Source organism: Synchiropus splendidus, chromosome 6 (assembly GCF_027744825.2).
Source record: "Synchiropus splendidus isolate RoL2022-P1 chromosome 6, RoL_Sspl_1.0, whole genome shotgun sequence".
NCBI lineage: Eukaryota > Metazoa > Chordata > Actinopteri > Syngnathiformes > Callionymidae > Synchiropus > Synchiropus splendidus.
Genome location: NC_071339.1, coordinates 9,103,846 through 9,125,308, shown reverse-complemented (window position 1 = coordinate 9,125,308; position 21,463 = coordinate 9,103,846). Strand labels below are relative to the sequence as shown.

The following is a 21,463-nucleotide window of genomic DNA, read 5'->3' as shown; positions in this document are numbered from 1 at the left end:
ATTTCAGGGTGTTTTTGTCTCTTTAGAGGAGAACATAAAGAAACTACAGCAGAAAACAAGAAACAAAAAAGCTAAGCAAAGTAAAAATGTTGTAATGCATCATTGAAATAAGCTCCCACTGTCGCTGCAGCGTTACTGACACTATGGCTTCATCTGATCCACCACCGTCTGGCACTCTGCTGCAAGGGAATGCATTTGAATGCAATCAATGAACATGCAGCAAATGCATATTTACACGGCTTTTCCTTTTGAACTCAACACACAATTACGTCTGTAAGCTGCCTCGAAGTGGAAATGCGTAAACCCTCCAAGTATTCAAAACTGGTGAAATGAACTGAGCTCCTGTGTTGACATGGAAAAGACGCTTTTTCGATCAAAGGAAAGTGTTTTCAAAAGGATCTGAGGTTCATTTCTTGAATATCTCAAACATAGAAATCTGGACTAATATGGACTAATGTTAACTGATGCTCTTGCTCTTTGCAACTTGTTATATGCAGTTATATATATATACACAAGACAGACATTGGACTTTAAGTGAACAAACAACTGTTATTTACAGTTTAGTTTTTTTTAACTTTATTTCTGCATTTTCTTTTATTTTTCTACTTTTTATCCACTGTATTTTTTTAATATTGATTGTGGACTTGCATTTATATGATTATTATTGTGGCTGATATAAATCAATAAAAAAAAAAAAAAAAAAAAGAATATCCCTTTGAATTTGCGAATTACAGCAGGTGACATTTGGCTATTTTGCCATGCTAACAAATAGCATAAAATATATTTGTTTAAAAATGTCACCAGAAAGGGGTGGCCAACATGGCAAAAAAAATATATAGCAGAATATATTTATATTAAAACAATCTCTTTTGCATACTTTTATTCTTGTTTGGGTAATTTCCAGACAAATCTCTTAACATTCTTAGCCTCAGCTTTATACCAACGATTCTTTATCTCTTCACATTTTGGAGCACATTTATTTGGTGCATTTATTTAGTTTTTGAACCACAAAGCAAACTTGGAAGGTCAACAAAAGTAAAGTTTCGAAGGGAGACGTCATGTTAGCGCTGCGGTGCAGACGCGGACTGACAAGGAACACTCCACCAGTCTGTCGTGAAGGTGTGTGTGGTCAAGTTAGAGGCACATTAGGATTAAAAACAACTCGTAGTGCATTTGACCGGCTTCTTTGCTGCGAGTGTGTGGGACGAGTCAACGCATCAGCATAGATCTATAGAGTATAGAAAGAATGTGACAGAATCCATGCAATGTCCACACGTTGGTAGATTGTCAACCCGTTCTAGTTGTTCTTGATTTAACGTCATCATATCTGGAAACTGATCATTTCCCACATCACACCTGAGAGTCTCACAGTACACCGGTTGAAAAACGGTAGTTTGCTCAGAGAGGTATCAGATAAAAGTCTGAGCGCCAAGCAGACTGCAGAATCCAACGCAACGTTTCCATTTTCACTTTAATTCAGTGGCATTCCCCTTCAACGACACAACACTGGACATAAACAACAGTGAACGTTAGTCCGGGACAAACCGTTGTTACCAGAGACACGATGATAAAAGCGACTCAAATTAAAACACTGATAATAAGAGATTTCTTTGTTCATTGTGTAAATATAAACAGACACTTGTAATATAATTGTGAGCATATTTTTTAAAAAAAGTCATAGTTATATTAATATCATAATAAAAGCAAAAAATTTACAGTTTAGGAACATTTGTCAAAATGTGCAAAGGATAAAAGGTTCAGAGGAGATTGTGCTAAGCAGTGTGTTTGTTTCAGAGTGTGTGTGTGTGTGTGTGTGTGTCACAAACAGGAGCAGCCTGACATGCAGGTTGCTCCATAAATATACAAACAAAGTTTTTGGTTATCAAGCAAGGCAACTTTTGATTTGTGTCATCTGCGCTGCTGGCAGTTTCTCTTTCAACACACACGTGCAAGTAGCGAGGATGTAAGGACCTCCTGTGGAATGTCTGCAGCGCCCCCTTGCTGATAAACACCAGGCAGGCTGGTAGATTACATCGTCCAAGTCAAGTGAAGATAAACCAGTCTGGTCCCATCTCTGCAGTTGGTTGACTTTTGTTTCTCCGAAAGGCCTCAGCAGGCCGACCACAACACCCGACTCCCACTGCGTTGAAAGTGCGTAACATACTGTATATACCATTGTTTTCCATCTTCAACTTATTGTTTCCTTATGTGTTTGGCGCATATTCTATCGTTCATCACAACAAAGAATTATTTATAGAATCCCTCAAGATACCTCTATTGATTTTTTATATTTTCCTTCTGCATCATGTCAATTGTTTCCTCCACATACTTTTTTTATGACTGAAAATCTATTTTTCCATTGAAAACAAATTTTCAAAATGTTGTGACATTGCTTTAGTTTTTACTTTTTTTCATCTAACCATCATTGTAACTGTCACATTTTTTAAATTATATGGATCTAAAATCTATTATGGGACTCAATCACCTCGCTATAACTGTGAAAAATGACCTTGGATGATAATGAACCATAAGAAGCACATCCTGCTGCAGATGGAAGCAGACGGAGAGCTCAAAAATCTCAACATCAGAACCTGGATTTCACCTGCTACATTTGACACACTGAGGCCTTCAAACCTGCTGATAGTACCTGTGCGTATGAATGAACGATGGACTCTGCCATGTGACTCCATCAGCCTGTGAGCTCGACAGGAAGTTCCCTGCTGCACAGCGACTCCCACTGGCGAGCAAGTAATGAGATCAATCTCTCTCTGCTGTCGGCTCCAGGGACAAAAACACACCACTGGACCTCGCTCTCCGCTCCGGCGCTGACCACGCCCCCTCTGCGCTGAGGCTCCTCCCCTTCTGTCGAGAAATGGTCCATGGTGAGGTGGCAAAGCAGGTCGGGGCCCGGCAGGTCGTCGAAGACGAGGGTCAGGGCCTGGGGATACATTTGGTAGCCCAGCAGGACGCGGTCCAGGTCCCGGATCCTCCGACCCTCACGCAGCTGGTAGCGCTCCCTACCAAACAGACAGGAGTGAGAATGAAGCTTTGCTGAAGGTAGCAGTAGCATCCAGAAGTAGTCACCACGGTTGAGAAGTCATTGCAAGTTTCTCAGACATCTTTGAAGTTTTTAAAAAGAATCTTTAGCGACTTGAAGTTCAGACTTCAACTCCACCTGATTTGCATAAGCGACATATACACTGTGAATCTTATTAAATGCTGTGCAGAGTACTTTCAATAGATTACTGCTATTAGGCTTTCGTGAATATGGATTTGTCTCTGCTCCCCAGTTCCTGGCAAAACTTCTGAAACCCTGGTCCTCTTCGCTCTTGCCGCGAAAATAAATGGACTGCTTTCTTATTCTAGCAACTGCTTCTTCATGCACACAGGTTCTCTCACTGTGGCAGGGAAGCGTGAGCATGACATCTGCATGACAACCCTGAGATCAGAGTCATGCACTGGCTGGAGAGAATTTGTGGTTTGTTTCTTCTTGATTGTGAACATTTGTACGTGACATCATGTCACTTGCCAAATGAGCAAACTCACTGAGGGCCGCTTCAAATGGTAAGAATATCAAACGTCCACATCCATGAAATGATTCATCAGATTTGAATTTTGTTGTCTCAGTTCAGACCTCAGACCAGTTTGCTTGAAATCAGGACACAAATAACATATTTAACAGTGACCTCTTCATCCCAAGCATCAGACATTCATTCCTGGAATCATTGCATGAGCCGTCATGACTCGAGTCACTGTTCAGGACTACAGTCTGGAACCACAGCGCTACTGTCGTCCAAAGCTGACAGGTTTGACCACCATTAGGCTAACCGAACAATCTGATTTCAAATCACTCTCAGTACCTGGATGGTGGCTCTTTGGCGAAGTCTGGCAGTGGGTAACTGACATAGTCTTCATCGAGCAGGAACACGTCTGTGCCAGTCAGGATCAAAGTCCTGGGATGGAGTTCGGGGGAAGAAACGGTGCTGGGTAGAGAGGAAGTCCCTGAGAGGGCAGTGCTTTGACTCGGTAACTGCACCTGATAGGTAGAAAGGAAGAAACTGAATCAGTAAATATGAGGGAAGGCCAGCCCAAAAGAAATTAGAAAGAACAAACATCACCTCTTCTTCATGAGCTCTTGCTGAAACCTTTGATAAATATTCTCTTCTCCCCTCTCTATGAACTATTTCGGCCTCTTCTCCCTTTGTCGTGTGTGTCAGCGGACCTTACATCTCTCCAAACTGAACAGCCAAAACACTCTTCCTGTTTCATGTTTTTTTCTTTTTTATTGATTATTAAACTTGATTTCCATTTCCACAAAAGTGAATAGAAATGTGATATTTGTGAGAGTGTTCAGTTACCACGTCATAACTTAGTTATGTGGGTTTTTTTTTTAATGTTTTTTCACCAAATTTTATGAGACGCCATTAAGGTACAACCTAAAAAGAACTAACGTGTTTACCTGGAAAACCAGCAGATAAAGGAGGATGTTGAACGAGCGCAAAGATGAGGACGCTGCACCAACTGGAGTCTTCCTCTCTGCCACGATGAAGGTCAGGTCTCCCATCTCCTCCTCACTTGGATAAACGAACTTCACCCTGCTGCTGTGCACCAGCTCATAGTTGTGCATTTTACCTGCAGGGGGCACAAACGGTCAGAACAAAAAAAAACATTACAGGGTTACAATTCAAAACCCCAGCAATTTACATCTCAGACTGCCTTCTCCACCCAAGTTTCCTGTTTGCTGCCTAAAACAAAGCACACACTGTGAGTGGACGGACTAAAATAACAACCATAAAGTTACTTTTGAACAGGTCGGTGACTGACTTTACAAAAAGTAAACAGATTCAATCTATCGAACAAAAAACACCTAACTGCAGTTACTGGACTAAAGACCAAAACAAGTGATAGGTCATGTTTCATGAAATCATTTCAGTGGAGCAGCAACAGCAGTTTGGGCACCTGTAGTGGCGTTTGTGAACTGGGAGTAGAAATCCTGCTCAGATGGTTCAGGGGGAGGAAGCTGCTGCTTCAGACTGAGAGCCGACATGAGCTCCTGCAGGAAGACACTTGTTCCGTAACTATCCCGGCTGAGGCAGCACACAATGTGTTCGGCGGATCTCCCTGCACAATTTGAGGTCCCAACACTACATTATTAAATGCATATTTTTATTCCTGCTCCTTGCACATGTGCACATGTACTGACCCACGACCCTGAAGTACTGGTCGAATAATCCCACATTGACAGACTGCAGCTCTGACAAGCTGATGGTCAGACAGCAGCACTGCGACATAGATGGATCTCCTGAGTCCGAAAGCTCCAGCGCTGAGAAACAGGAATAGATTGTCAGTGTTTTATTTCAAGAAAAAAAAAACACTTGGGAGGTAACAAGTGTAGTTCCAACTTCACACCTGTAGAGAGAGAGGCAGCTGAGTCTTCCAACAGAAAGTAGATGGTGTCATTGGAAAGAATCAGACAGCAGGTGAGCTCTGTCTCTGGAGACTTATAGAGAACCACTGAGAGCCAGAGGAGTTGTTTCACCTCCTCTGCTGGAGACTGGAACAATAAAAAAAAAAAAAAAAAAAAAACAGAAATCAGATCATCAAATCAGATTTATAGAAGATACAAACCCAACCGCCTCTATTCCTTTACCAGTGCAATATGCTTGTGAAAGTATGTCAGCAGCTGATGTCGTCCAAGACCCGACAGAAGCTTCAACCCTGGAGAGAGGCCCTGGACCAGGTGAGAGGACTGCTGGTTCTCATCCACCGGGAGACTTGAGTCCCAGCTGAGATGAATTAGGCACTGTGTTATTCACCTCTCAATAGTAATTTATAATATCCTGATTCTGAACTTAAACAAATACAATGACTTTCTATCTTTGGCTTAAGTCTACTTCCACACACACACAAAAAAATAAGGACAAATATTAATCCTCAACTGGGGTCAAAAGGGACACAACTGCCTCTTGGGGAGCTATATTAAACTTAAATTTAATTTTAAATGCAAAAATGCAATGAAACGGATGATGGAAGAAGCAACCTGTTAGAGTTGGTGCTGAGAAATCTGCTGGTACTAGCACAGCTGCACTGGTCCGTGCAGGTGGAGCACTCTGCAGAGTCAACAGACAGCTTAGTGATAAACCAGGAGCAGAGCCCAAAAAGATCACATATCAGTGCAGTAAGAATTTGTGTAACAAAGTAGTATGGTTTCATAAGTCAGTAGGTTCATCTCACCTTGTCTCTGTCGCTCCTGATGTTGACACGGTTGGCACAGACGGGGGAGGGCCACCATTTTGAGTCCATCCAGAGACGCTCTGCGCTGAATCAACTCTTCCAGAAAGCTTCTTTGGTCGCAGGCCAGTGGGAGAAGCAGGAGTAGTCGTTGACCTCCCAACAGAAGCTCTAACGTGTGACAGGACCTGGACAATCATGAGATGAAATAAATACTAGTGGTGGGACTTTAACGAGTGAATTACGATTGATTACAACACAAAATTAACTTAATTTAATTTGACAGTTTGCTCTCCAGACAACACAGAACCTTTGTAAGTGCAGGAGTTCCTGGTCCACTGATCCCACTGATGCACAAGACACGTGGCAGCTCGGATGATAACAACAACAACAAACAAGGAGGAATCCCTGAACAAAAGCAAACAAAAGCTTCTGTTTGCTTTTGTTCAGGGAGGTTTTTCTCTACAAAATGGCCAGGGTTTCCACTACTCTGAATGGACTTGAAATTCTTATGAAACTGAAATTCTTAAAAATATTTTCAAGGCATTAAAAGAGCTTCAGTTTAAATAAGGTGATATAAAAACTTGAATATGGCCACCATCGTGATTTATTGTGCTATTGTCAAACTCATGCAAAATATGTTGTTGTTTAAATGTATGTATGGGTCCATCATTTGATTCAGTCATATAATAGAAATATTCTTACACCATTAAACCGCGATTAATTGAGTCTACTTAACTAGATTAATTTTTTTTTTTAATCGAATCCCACCACTAATAAATACATAAACAAATCTGGTTCACAAAGCCTATCAATCCCCTAAATGTGTTCATGCGTATAGGGTGGAAATACTGACTACTCTACTGCTATATTGTTTTCATTAAAATGATGGAAGCAGAGATGCGACTTGAGAGTGTACTTGAGGGTGTGCACATGGCCGTGTGTGTGGTGCACAAACTTTGACAGAAACATCTGAATTGTCATGTAGCTAGACCATGGGTCACCAAACTGAAAGGGACCAGAAAGGGCAACAGTGCGTGCAGGTTACTGTTCCAACCAATCGAGCACATACAGCTTGACCAACCAGGTGATCTGTGATCAGTGACTGTCAGTCAGCTTCTGTTTAAGATGACACCTGATTGGTCTAACTGTGTGTGCTTGATGGGTTGGAACCAAAAACCTGCACCCACTACCGCCCTTTCTGGCACAATTTGTTCTCGGTTTATACCTGTTCTTCTCTTGTGGATCACTGCAGTCTGATGAGTGGGTGTTTGCTGTCTTTCTTGGGAGACACACCACAGAACCAAGAGGAACACGAATCAGCTTGTACACACTAGATAACGTAGAGTCTCCCAAAATAGCTTTGAAGTCCATCTTAAGCACCCAGAGGTGTCGGTTGGTGAGGAAGAGGAGTGAAGGAAGCCCAGCCCCCTCTTCAGTGGCCAGGACATTTGATAGTGGGTGAATGTCCAACGTAGCAGAGGAAGACGTAAGGTGGGCGAGGAAGCCTCCCGCAGCACCTTGACTCTCCTCCACCTCCCAGGAGTTAAGAAGTGAGCGGGGGATGGGCTGAGGTGAACCAGTGCTCTCTAAATTCATCTGAATCACAAGAAAAAGGTGCCTTTTAGTTCAGCTAGAGTGGTATCACCCATAAATGATGCTGGATTCAGCTCATACAGACCTCGACCAGTGTCAGCAGTTCTGTCTGCATTTGCTGGAGCTGCCGAGGTTCTGAGAAGATGAACCAGTGAGTTTGACCGCCCCGGAGGCAGAGAGTTAGACAGGAGTGAGGGACTCTGGAGTGTGCCAACAACAGGAGCTCGGAGTAGGGAGCCAGGAAGCTCACAGTGAGCTTTGACAGCATGTCAGATGAAGTCGGATTCTTCCCTCCCTCAACTGAAAATTACATTCAGATTAGGGAAGGCCGATAACTTATCGTACATGATATACAGCCAATACAATGATGAGAATTCACAATAAATAAATAATAAACACGCGTCTCACTCGCTGTATAGGACTCGCATACATGAATACGATGAGCCCGTGACGGTGCACCATGCTCTCCAACTCTGCAGCGTTTGACACCGGCTTATGACAGCTGTGGAGAGTTTGGTGGACTGTGGTTGACTATCGTACTTTTAAACTTATTTTTAATACAGGAAACCTTTGATAATGATACCCGTCGACTCTGAGTCAATGGATTGGAATTTGTTTTATTAGATGGAGTGGTAGTAATAGGTTTTTTTGAGCCCTCTGCCTTGGTGCACATCAACACCTGCATGGCATCCCACTGCACTAGAGCTTCAGCAATAGGAATGGGCCATATGGACAAAAGAATTTGAAATTTCGGCGATAATAATAATTATCATGATAAATACATTTTCATTCTATAAACAGACAAGAATTTGCTTTAAGAGTGTTATTTCTTACTTACCGTCACTCTGAGGTGGCCAGGTGAAGTCATTTGATCCAGACAACAGGCCTAGCAGCTTCTCTGTCAGCACCAGGCACGCCACTTTCTGAGCTACTTCCTGTTTCACTTCAACGCAGTAGCACCACAGAACCCTGTTCACCTGCAGACTCTCATCTCCCACCTCCACATTGTCCCTGACCAGTTCCTTGTGGGAGTTTGAGGAGCTTTCAGGAGAAAGATCATGTGACACAGATGGCGAGCTGTTCAACTCCTCCACAGAGTCGTCCAGACCCATCTCGAAGTAGCCATCTCTGGAGCCTGGGCTGGGAATTGAAGACAAATTGAAATCATATCAAAGAATCAGCGGCATAAAACTGAAAAGTGAGACAATCCTAATTCTACAATTATGTGGATCAGAGAACATAGAAACATTTAAATAATCCACAAGATCTGGGCAAAATGAACAGTGGAAAAATGTGGAAAATATTCTCTAATAATGTGGCATTTCTGAAGTACATGCTTATGAAGACTTTACAATCATTTGCACACACAGCAATTATAGATCACAGGGTGCATATGTAAGATTTTCAATTCTAGAAAATGATCAATGCACGTAATGGGTTGAATTACCTTTGACATTGCACCTCAGTGCTCTCCACAACAGGCAGAACTTCAGTGGACTCGGTCCTACTCTCGTCAATCTGCTCTGTACCATCATCATCAACATCATCAGAATCAGCCTTGTTTGTTTGCTCCGTTACATGTGAACCAAGCTTCTGAGACAACTGGTTGATGAAGTCTTTGTTGAATGAGAGGGAGACAAGGTCATCAGGAAGAAGCGGGCAGGTTGAGTTGCTGGGGCAGCTGGAGTCAGATGGTTGGGAGCAGTAGTAACTGGAGAAGAAATGTGATCCGTCATTGTCATGTACTTCTTAAAACATCACAACTGTAAATCAGGAGCAGACCAAAAGAGTTCTTCACTTCGCTTAGTCCACACTTCATCATCCTCACTCACCAACTCGCCTGTCTTACTTACCAGACATTTGTCGGTAAAGAGCTCACACTTGTGCACATTTCACGTTGTGTGTGATCAGATACAGTGATGACCGGGACCTGAAGAAAAATGCAAATAAGCAATCTACAGTTCACCTTATTGATTGAATGGAAAGCTGCTTGGCGCTGACCTGTATGATGTCAGCAGACTGGAGGTGTGTATTTGTGGTTAATCTAGCAGGGGTCAGGGCAGCATCCACAGGAGGGAGAGTATTGGGGGGCGCTATAAAATCTTTGCTGGACACTTCTGAAACAGACAAAAAGATCACAGATTTTATCTTATCTTCAGGAAACTTCATTTGTAGACATGCACTGAAGTGATTTACTGACCTAACAGAACAAAAATTGCATCGTGAGTACTGTTAAATAAAATGATGCATTAACATGCGGCCACACAGCGGCCTAGTGGTTAGCAGTCTCGCCTTGCAGCAAGGAGGTTGCGGGTTCCATGCTCGGGCCACCTTTCTGCATAGAGTTTGTATGTTCTCCCCGTGTGCGCGTGGGTTTTTACCGGGTTCTCCAGTTACCTCCCACAGCCCAAAGACATGCTCACTAGGTTAAGTGGACACTCTAAAATTGCCCCTGGTGTGCGTGTGTGCCCAGCGATGGACTCGCGACCTGTGTATTCCCGCCTCTTGCTTTGGTTAGAAAAGGGACCAAACTCCAATGCATGCAAAGGCATAAACACGGATGATGAAAAAAAGTTAACGGACATGCATAAGTGCACATACGACTCAACACACTGATGGACACATCTTTACACATGCACTTGAGTGGACTCAACACAAACAAGAGATTATACATTCACATTTTCCACAGAGTGGAAACACAGCTGTAACAGCACACAGTCGAGCACATACAGCGGCATGCATCCTAATTGACGTACACACGGCAAGCAGTGGCAGTACTATAGAAATATTCTCGGTCTGCAACCTTCCTATTTACTTAAGGAATACGAAAACACAGACAACTCAACAGTAAAACATAGTACGGTATGGAACTTAATAATACAACTTAATAACAAGACTTCAGGCAAGCAAGACAAGAAACACTGGTAAGAGACTACAACTAGTACACCACAGTTTCAATGTTTCACAGCCACAGGTTGCAGACCTGTTCTACAATATTAAATTAACCAATCTTCAGTTAAGACAGCAGCCAGACAGCAGAATATTCCGCAATATCAACACTGGTGAAACCAAGAATCAAGAAGGTTGTCAGAGGCCAGTCATTCTTTCTGGCTGCTGTCTGTCAGTCAGAACAACTCCTACAGCACTGCACAGCCTGATGGAGACACTAGTTACCTTGGCTGGGGCAGGCAGGTAGCTGAGTCGAACAGGAGGAAGAGGAGGTAGAGGAAGGGGTGGTGACAGCAACAGCAGGGGGAGGAGGAGGAAGGACAGAGGATGAGCAGTGAGAGGTGGAGGGAGGGGTGGAGGAGATAAAAGAAGGAACAGCAGCAGACAGTCTGGTCTCCTCACTGATCTGACAAGAAGACACAGAGGTGGAAGCTTTCAGACAGCAGTAATTATAAAGTGTTAAATATGATCCGAAACCAGCAAAAAGGTGCCACCTCTTCATCATCATCATCACGATCAGTCACAGCAAGGTTAATAAAATTGGTTTGGAAAGACCCTGAACCACATACCAGGCCTAATTCAGTCAAACGCAAGCATTGCCATCACAAGTTTAATGATGTGAAACAGCCATTGTACCTTTTTATCGCTGCCGCTCATCCTGTCTTTGACTTCTTTGGCTTTCTGAATGGCTTTCAAAACTTCCACAGTGTCCAGTTCCTTCTCTGTTGTCACATTACCATCTAGACAAACCTGACGCAAACACAGAAGACAAATAAGAACTGCATCAATTTACTGACTTATCACGGATTCAGAGTATGTCTACAGGATGTCGGGTGTATACTGTAGTCATTTCTCTCCTAACTGGTATCTGTTGCATATTCTGTTTGAGTAGAACTGATGTTTTTGTGCATCTGTTGTTAGATATCTGTGTCAGAGAGAGGACACTTGATAATCGTATATGCACCTCTGCTGCACGGTCTCCAAACTGAGCCAGGACCTTGGTTCTGTAGTCTGGGATGATGCACATCGGGTTACTGGACAAGTTGATTTTCTCCAGACAAGGAAGTGAGCCAATATTTCTTATCTCCTCCAACTGCAAAACAACATTCATTTCACTCAAACTAACTAGCAAGTGTTGAGACTGTGAAAGCAAATATATACAAAAGCAATATATAATAAAAGAAAACAATAAATAATCCATTTGTTTACCTGGGCCAGTCGGTTGCTACTGAGGTCCAAGTTGACAAGTGAGTAGAGTTTGGTGAGACCAGTCAGTTTCTCTAGCTGGTTTCCTGCCAGGCTAAGAGTTTTAATGTTGCCCAGTCGAGTATGAGCAGCTTCAAGGACTTGTAGGCAGTTGTAGGACAGATCCACGTGTACCAGGTTGTAGAGGTACTGCAGACAAGACACTGAGCTGATAAACAGGGTGTGCTGTCCCATGCAAACAGAGAAATCACCACTGATGGAAGGGCCACCTAACTAGTGAGCAGTGATTCTTCACCTGTACCTTCACAGCATTAATTACTTTGGAGTGTTTACTATTTAGTATGTCCACAGTAGATGAGGGGGGAAATAAGTCAAAACATTTCTATTTGTGATGTGAAAACAGCAAACGTCTGTGAAAGAGAGGAGTGCTGAATCAGCGCGACCAGAGTCTGAAGGTTATCAGGGTAACTTTTGTATCCTGCTGTGTCCTCTGCTTTGTCAAGAACACAACACAATCACTACTTGTGCAGAAAATATAGGCTATCTGAAAGATGTCAACCTTATAACACTTTCCACAAGCACAGGGTAAATGTATAATCTTATTCCAGGTCAACTGGGCATGCTCACTGAAGTCACTTAAGGATGTGAACGAGACTTTTATTATATTGTGATGAAATAATTAAAGCTTAAAGCAAAATAAAAACAAGGGAAACTGTTTAACATTTTTAATAATAATATAATACAATAAATATTGCATCAAACTGTGACACCAAAATACTGTACGAGGTCACTGAGAACACCATAGCATGTGTAATACCTCAACATACCTGTAGGTTTTCGACAGATGAAAGCTGGTTGTGACTCAGGTCTAAAAACTCCACCTTTGGAATTAATTTCTGTAAGATAGATGTTCATTCAGCGTCAGAATAAAGATGCGGATAGGGGCTCAACCCATGAAAACCTGGATCAAATAAGTTATTAACCGAACACAACATTCAAAATGTGCTAATCTCTTTACCCAATGCTGAACAAAATACTTGATTCTAATTCCACATTTGCATCAGTCCTGAATTTCCCTGTTGAGTCAACTGATAGACAACATTTATCAAAAGCGATTGGTGAATCAACTCCTGAAAGCTGAAGCTAATAAACTGCAGAAAATTGTAGAAAAATACATTAATTTTCCCTCACAATAAAAGCAGCTACCGTAATTTGCTGGACTATACAGCGCACCGGAATATTAGAGGCACCCACAAAATTTAAGAGGGAAAATAGATCTCTTTTAGTACATAAGCTGTACCAGTCCATAAGATGCCGTTGCACTGGTGCTGTCTGCGCAGCAAAAAATGCATGAGGATCACTTCTAGTGATCCTCTAGTTCTAGTTTTGAAGCTGTTCCAGCATCTAGACTAACTCATGAAACAATCTCTGCAATGTTCTGAACTTGAATCATGACCTCCTCACATCTTATTTACATTTAAAGGGTTCAAAATGCACTGTTTTCACCCTCCAGTAGATCGTCTCTGTTGTCAGATCTGCAGACACGCGAGCGAAAACAGTGCCATTTGAGCGCTTTAAAGGTAAATAAAATGGTCAACAGTTTGATGTGACAAGGCTCAATATTTTTGCCAGCATGACGCTCTTTAGACTGTAGAAAGAGAGAGACAGGGAGAGCACTCAGCGGAAGCAGCTGTCTCCAACCTCTTTCATGAAAGTTCCCACTCTGGTTTACAAAAGAAGCTGACATTCAGGTGGCCAAAGAACGTTGCATCTGACAGACACAAGACAGGAGTGGATTTGGTCGTTTCCTTCTTAAATCGACACTCGAGAAAGGCTGGACATTTGGCTCCGTGACATCAATGATTATTTCTTGGGCAACATACTTAGCGTTCCGAATGTCACGCTCAGAACGGCAAGTGTCCGCGAGTGACCGCTGGTTCCATAACTTCATATCAACTTGTCTTGATTACATTTAATACATTATGGTATTATTAATGGTGAGGAGCAAATACTTTATCTGTTGTGTTTTGATGCATATATTGATATTAACAGATGGCCTGTTAATATTTGTAAAAAAAGATATTTTGGATAACGCCATACAGATGATTGGTCTTACCACTGAGGAGTCAATGGTGCGGATGCAGTTGTGGCTCATGTCCACCGTTGTCAAGTTTTTCCACAGTGGAATAACAGCAGTCACAGGGCATCCAGTCTCAGACCCCTCTGGCTCCCACTGGGAAAACTCACTGGCCTCCGGGACCAGGATGGTCTGTAAAGGGGTTCGCACTCAGTCTAATGAATCCATGAATACAAATGTTTCTGGATACTACCTTCATCGTATCTGTCGAGTTGTGGACGCTCAGAGTGGCCAGACTGGACCTCAGAGACGACAATCCTCGGATCTGCTGAGCGCTGCAGTCACTGATCTAGAGTCAGACAGAAATCTCTGTAAGCTTTGGATGTGACAGCCAATCAAAAGACAAATAGTCGCTACTAATTCCCTAGAAAGTTCAGGTAGAAATGCTTCAAAGCGTAAAATGGCACAGAACAGCACAAGGTAAAAAATAGCTTTGAAACAATAGATTACAGAATGTTCAGCACTATTACAAGTGCAAATGGTTGCCTGACTGTATCCCAGGATCCTCTCTGTCCTCCATCGACTTTTACAATAAAGTGAGTCGATTCTTTGTACCAGCTTATTTGTGTTCTTCACTTGTGCATGCAATGTTCTTCATTTCAGAGTTTAATAATTACCTCAATCTGCAGCAGTGACTTGAAAAAAGACAGGTCAAATGGCAGACTGCTTTCCTGGATATTACTAGTGCCTACTGGACCTCTGGTGCCAGGTATCTGATGGAAACAAAAATGAAAGCATAGCATCTACTCAGATCCTTGCCTCATGATTGATAATTCTATACAAATCTGACAACTGACCTTGAGGTACCTCAGCCGGCAGGTGAAGTCTAAAATATGTCCCAGGTCCGTTTTGGCATCCCCGTTGCAGCAGGTGGGTTTGGCCAGACGGAGCTGCTGTGTGACAGCGTAAAGCTGCAGAGGACAGAGGGAAAAGACCTCGCCAGCCTGCAGCAGTTGCTCACCTGCGACAGAGCAGGATACAAGACGCATTACTTTTATACCCAACAGATTCATCATCTATCAAATGTTTTTCATTTCATTCCTGAAGCACAGATGCATTAGATAACAATTAGAACAATAGATAACAGATAACTGGATTGCACGTTCAAACATTAAAGACAAGTATAATGCAAAAATCATCATCATCATTATTATTATTACAAATATTTATTGATTATAGCACTTTTTAGAATGTTTTCACAAAGTGCTTAAACCACAGTGTGTGTCACCTTTATGGAACAACTCCTCAGCCAGGGCTGCTGTGATGCCATTAATCTCCTGAAAACAGAAAATACATTTTAAATAAATCTTCTGTTTTGTTGAATGTACTTTACTAACAAACTGTTTTTTTTTATAAAACGCTTCAACATTCGAAGAAGATGTATGAAATAGCTCATAGACTTTCTGTTGTTTCTCTTTTCTACTTAATATTTCAGTGTTTTGAGTGGAGAAAAAAAAGACCTATTCTCTGCAATGTTCACAGACTCATATGCACATGACAACTATATACAACAGGCTGTTTTCTTTGCGAGCCCCTTAGGGCAAAGACTATACTGGTTAATTGTGATAGAGACACATTGTGACCTTGAATGATATCACAAGACTCCAAAAAAGCACTCATGCAGAGCGTAAATAATAGTATTAGTTCAACTAATGTTGTATAGAAGACAGTTTTTTTTATGAGAGTTTGTATGGAATTTGTGCTGTAGATTTTAATGAAAAGTAAACTATGCTTTGTTTTAAACTATGCAGCTCAGTTACTCACATGCCACCTGTAAGTGCACTCTTTAAGAATATCAACCGAGAGCCTGCACTGTCATTCCATCACATCATAATGAAGAAAAATCTTAATTAATGACCAGGTTAGGCACCCAGGGCCGTTCATCGTCATACTCACATAAAGGTGAAAATGAAGGAAGTTAGCAAGGTGAGTTGGTGTTGCCTGTGGAAATTGTTGGAGAAGTGTCTGCAGATACTGCTCCAACTCTTTCTGCCGTCGTTCCACTAAAGTCTTGGAATTCTTCCCTAAAATCTTCTTTGGCGGAAGTAGCCGGCGATCCACTTTCTTCTCGGCTGTCAACTTAAATAAAAAAATATAAACTTAGTAGTAACTACTTTTAAGAAGTTCCAAGAGCTTTGTATGGATACTGTTTGCACAAATTTAACTGTTTAATTCAGGTTTAGAGATATTTTTTTTCTACTGTAATAGATTTAGGTGAGCTAGTTGTTGGCCAGCTAGGCATGTGTAACAACATATGCTGAGTAATCATGGAATCTTTTCTCAAACTGGAAAAGTGGGTGTGACATTTAAAGAACCTTAGAAGAATGTTTGAATGTGGGTGGATGAGAACAAACAAGATGAATGATATGAATGTGTCACATGCCGACAGATGAGCCACATACGAATGGCATATGAATATACAAATATATCTCACTACTCTGGTCTGGGAAAATATCAATAGAATACATTTTATTATGCAACCTTTTCATTAAAGCTCAACAGCAAGATGTAAGTTTGGTTTCTGGAATCCAAGCTTTCTCAAGGATTCAAGTCACTTACCTTTTCATGGAGGTCGTGGAAGTCACTGTAGCGATGCTTTACAGCCCACCGATGCACTCCGTCCTGCACTTCAATGATGTACACCTGACAATCCCATATAAGAACAAGCACGACTGTTTAAGGACGTTCTTTACGTTGTCGATAATTATATATATATATATATATATATATATATATATATATATATATATATATATATATATATATATATATGACTAAAATAACATCACTAATCACTACAGTTACTGGAGAGAACAGTGCAAAGCCCATTCCAGACTCCAAAGACAAAACCATAACAGAAACATGTTGAGTAATATCGCGTTAATGCTGCCATTAAACCAAAACTGTTTTAATGCATTACAAACCATCTGTGAGAGGAAAACATATTTGCACTTTGCTTGCCCCTAAATCAAATACTGTAGAAAAGTCAACTAGATTAGATAAACAAAACACATCTCGTCGTTTAGCCCAAACCTTAACCAGCGCCTAATTTAATTTTCTTGCCGTTATATAGAGAATAGGCTACGTTAGCTCAAAGCTAAGCTAATTAGCAGTGGTGAACCACAACGTTTCATACAGTGTAGTTGTCCACCAGCTCCGCGCCGACGACAGTCACTTTTCTCTCAACGTCGTCCTCTGGAAATGTGTCCTCCTCCATGTTTAAATCATAAACTTGCTCTCGATTCGCATCACAATCCAAAAGAACTACAACTGATGTCCCAGCGATTGTGTTCCTTCAGCTGCCGTCGGACGCCATATTTGTTATGGTGCGTTGACAGCTGACTGCTGCAAGCGGAAAAGAAGAAAAAACTTTATTGACAAACGTTTTTTTTGACATCCCACTATCTAAATGACAAACGCTCAAAAACACAGTTGGGATGTGATGTGAATGCACAATATGTGATAGTAATATATAAATCCAAAGTCATCTCTGCTGTGAGGTGCCTGTTCTCGGTGCGTGTTGACGCTTTCAAATATTTACCAGGGATACTGCACTCAATCGCAATGTTTATCGGGACCAAGGGAAGAGAAATGAAAATGACGAAGCGCGTTCATTTTTTTCATTCAATATTAACTTGTATTTGTTACTAATGAACACATTTGAATACATTTCCCGATGTAAGAGTGATTCTTTTAAGATCAGACAACGGAATATGTTGCTTTAAGTTGTCATCAGTTCTTGAAGCTGTACACTACGATAAATATTTATATTTTTTCCATCCAACTGAAACATGAATGATTTCACGAGTTGTCTGCGCATGTGTTGTCCTTATAAAAACACTACCTACTAAGTTTTAGTTCCAGAAGTATGCAAACGTGACTTGAGATTTATCAAAGTACGTTCTGAAACACTTTTATAGCATTCACAGAATATTTTTTTATATCAGTACAAAAACGTTGATGGAATAACTGTGCAGTACATAAAAGAGCCACGTGAGGGCATAAATGGTGGTGCTAAACCATGGTTTGTTTTTGTTATAAGCGAGAAGGAACAATGGACGTAATTGCATTGCGTTGTGCTCAGTGCGAGCATATTAGGGCAATGATTAAGCAACAGGTTGCTATGTGAATGAATGTTTTGCGGATATTCAACAGTCTCACGGGAGAGGTTTTACTCCCTTATTGTTCTTATCTTCACATCTGGTCTACAAATTTGGCGTTTAACCAACAGGATCCTATTCTAAAGGTTGTACGTGCAATATTTGGGTGCTGTCACAATTCATGGCAAACGGTACCATTAGAAATCAGTTGCTCCCGCTGCAACCTTTTAAAAATTGTTTGATTGCATCCCAGCCACTTGAGGCGAGGACACCCTGGACAGGGCGCCAGTCTTTCGAAAGGCAGCAACTATTCACGGATACTTTAGTCAATGTTTATTTACAGCTGATAAAAAATGAGGTGCGTACTTGCTCCACTGAGTGTACTGTGCCGCCTACAGTTAGAAAGAAGAAGTGCATTCTACATGTTCCTTTAACCGATTTGACACGCCATTTTCACAGATCAATGTTGACGTACATCGAAAAGGACCGCATTAAAAAGGCGATTGCCGTCTCATATTCGGTTGAAACTCTACATTTTTGGACTGTCTTATCGACTGTGTCTATGTGTCTTATTTCTATCTGTAGTATATGTGTCACACATGTCCAAGTAAAGCCGCAAGTTTCGTGGAAAAAAAGCATGGATGCATCTTGACACTTTTGCTATTAAAATTCTGGTTCTGATCCACAGGAACTCGGTATGTCCGTCAGTTGTCCTCGGGGGCGGGCTGAAGCAGAGGATCAGATTTCAGCTCGCTCAAACAGAGCCGGATCAACCATTACGTGATGGGGGGGGGTACATAAGAGTGCTGTAAGGGACGATATTTAGCTGGATATTATATATTCTTGATCTATTATTCAGAGAAGGTTTCTGATATATGACAAATTCGTCCAATCGTTTCAAGGCACCTGAATGGGCAGGTTTAGTGACGGCTTCTCCCCTCCTTTAACCGCGTAAGTGGAATATTCCAAGTCCTTATCCAGCTGTAGGCAGAGAGCAGCAGCTCAGTCTGTGCTTGTGACGTTTCGTCTGCGACCTACTGACAGCCACAAGCCTTCAAACATTAGGAAGACTGTGGAGAAGCAAAGTCGAAGCTCCCCGCAGGTTTCAGTCAGCGTTGGTCTGAGTTCTGGAAAAGAGATTAGATTGACTGAGGAGGGCGTGACAAGCGCGCAGGCAAACTGCACCCGCGAGGAGAGGAAGAGCAGGCGATGCACCAGCCAAAGCCAGAGGTCAAGAAAAAAAGCGAAAGGGTGGTGAAAAGGTAGAGACGAGGAGGGGTCATTTTTGATCAGGCAAACAAAGACGAAATAGCAGCATCTCTTCGTTGTTGTGTGGGAACTCGTGCGAGGACGATGTAAAGACGAGCAGAAGGGAGGAACCTGCACGAAAGGCAAGAAAATGGTTTCAGAGATGGTGTGCAGGAGGAGCTGCAGGCAGACTGACCAGGAGAAGCCACACAGGGAGGCTGCCAGCCGCAGGAGGCACGGATGGTCCAAGAGCTGCAGGGGGCGCTCGCAGGGGCGTAGGACAGGAGGGGCTGGGTGGACCAAAGGAAGGAGCCACCACTACCACCAACACCATCATCATCATCATCATCACCACCCCCTCCAGAGACAGGTGATGTCACTGCGGCCTGTTAATGTCAAAGGAAACAGAGCAAGAGGAATGCGAGCCCCCAAGAACACCAATCAGTTCCTGATGCACGAAAAGTACCAGATGCTACACATGAGGTCCGACTCGGTGGGCAGCGACAGCTCCATCAGCTCCGACAGCGACTCGGAGCTCACTGACATGGACTCGTATTTGGGTATCCTTGAGAATGCAAGAGGAGCCCTTCTGGACACTCTTGATCCAAACGGCTCAACAGCGCCACCCGGGCAAGTCCTCGTTCTGGACCACCTGCAGCTTCACGAGGACAGCATGCAGTACTTCCCATCAGAGGACGACCTGATGCAGAGCCAGAACTTCATGCAGAGGGACTTCATCCAGTTCTGTGACATCCTGACACCCTGAAGGGAAACTTCACTTCTTCTCATCAGACTTGTCAGGTGACAGAAAATGTTTCACAGGACATACTGCCAACGATTGCTTTTGTCAAGCGAACAACACAAGAAACTGTGAGGCTCCTTTCTTTTGTGCGTGTGACTGGTATGAGTTCAACTCAGCACGGTGTGCTTTTCCGTTTATACTGTTGCAAACAAAGAAAGGGCTGGTTAGTGGGAGTGAGTACAGTTGTCCAATAAGCACTGAGCTGGATAGTACTTTGAATACTATTAGTCAACTCAAGCTGTCAGTTGCTGAACGGCTTTTTTTTTTTTCAAAAATAAAAAGATGAATTGTAAAATACTTGTGTGTTTTGCCTCTGTCGAGAACTTGCATTGGCGTTTACAAGTGAAAGCAACCGATGTGGGTGAGATTTAATCTAATAAGTGAAGCGTGACTAGTCAGTCTTCCACTGGGTGGTTACTTGGGATATGAGCCCAATGAAATTAGAGGTTTCACTCAGTCCGTGATCGAGTTGATCATGCGAGGAAAAACTTTGCTGGAACACATAAAGCTATTAAATACCACTTGTATTATTTTGTCCATTCATATAATTATCTTGTTTGTACAGTGATATGTTTGTCATGTTGTAAGTACAAAATATTTTTTGTAAATATATAATAATCCTGTTTGTGCAAAATATCAAACCTCAATAATAAAACAATGTCACAAAGCAGGATTACAATAATCTTATATGTACAATACAACAAGCTGTCACAACTTGTTACGTGTGAACTCATGATATAATATCAAGCAACATAATGTTCAGTGACATAAATATGATAAGTACAATCTTGAAAATAATCTGTATGATAATATCATGTCCACACAATGCTATGTTCTGTAACAGACTACCTTAATCTTAGGCGAGATATTAACAAGCCCCACCAAATACTGTAACTACCGTGCTGGTAAATGTCATGGTCTGGAGCTATGATTAGCTCGAACGTATCCGTTATTATGTGGAAGGAAGATAACGTGTTTGCACAGTACAAAGTCTGTTCAAAATGTCATAATACATTTTCATTTGTGGTGAGCAATAGAGTTACATTTTCCATTTTATTATTCTCTCATGAAAAGCTGACTGGTCAGTGGCGCATACTAAAAGTCATGTTTATATGATAGAATTATAGAAGTCTCATCTTTTCAAGATGATGAGTCACTGCCGTACTCCAAGTTGCTCCGCACCGAGAGCGGCAA

The 21,463-nt window shown here is 42.0% G+C and overlaps 2 protein-coding genes across 4 annotated transcripts; one reads left to right on the top strand and one right to left on the bottom strand.

Annotated features, from left to right (window-relative positions):
* Window positions 1-1,111: 1,111 nt before the first annotated feature.
* Window positions 1,112-17,436, bottom strand: nisch (nischarin). 3 transcript variants are annotated; one of them, XM_053868997.1, is made up of 28 exons: window positions 17,256-17,436; window positions 16,679-16,762; window positions 16,016-16,198; window positions 15,348-15,396; window positions 14,917-15,080; window positions 14,737-14,832; window positions 14,313-14,408; window positions 14,099-14,251; window positions 12,810-12,878; window positions 11,986-12,171; window positions 11,741-11,869; window positions 11,413-11,526; window positions 11,002-11,182; window positions 9,829-9,944; window positions 9,681-9,757; window positions 9,275-9,538; window positions 8,666-8,967; window positions 7,913-8,127; window positions 7,460-7,830; window positions 6,235-6,419; window positions 6,041-6,110; window positions 5,651-5,786; window positions 5,410-5,554; window positions 5,204-5,323; window positions 4,960-5,121; window positions 4,460-4,632; window positions 3,861-4,036; window positions 1,112-3,017 (listed from the first exon to the last, which is right to left on the bottom strand). In XM_053868997.1, exons 1-28 carry the CDS (start codon window positions 17,334-17,336, stop codon window positions 2,690-2,692), a joined length of 4,425 nt encoding a protein of 1,474 aa, XP_053724972.1. In that variant the 5' UTR covers window positions 17,337-17,436; the 3' UTR covers window positions 1,112-2,689. The 3 variants fall into 3 exon arrangements, 2 of the variants coding, with proteins under 2 accessions (XP_053724972.1, XP_053724973.1); XM_053868998.1 differs by lacking the exon at window positions 4,960-5,121; XR_008414897.1 differs by lacking the exons at window positions 1,112-3,017; window positions 3,861-4,036 and having other exon boundaries at window positions 4,484-4,632; window positions 4,960-5,144.
* A 1,776-nt stretch (window positions 17,437-19,212) lies between these two features.
* Window positions 19,213-20,580, top strand: wu:fb55g09 (myotubularin-related protein DDB_G0290005). Its single transcript, XM_053868643.1, has one exon. The coding sequence runs from the start codon at window positions 19,619-19,621 to the stop codon at window positions 20,231-20,233; it is 615 nt and encodes a 204-aa protein (XP_053724618.1). The 5' UTR covers window positions 19,213-19,618; the 3' UTR covers window positions 20,234-20,580.
* Window positions 20,581-21,463: the final 883 nt, after the last annotated feature.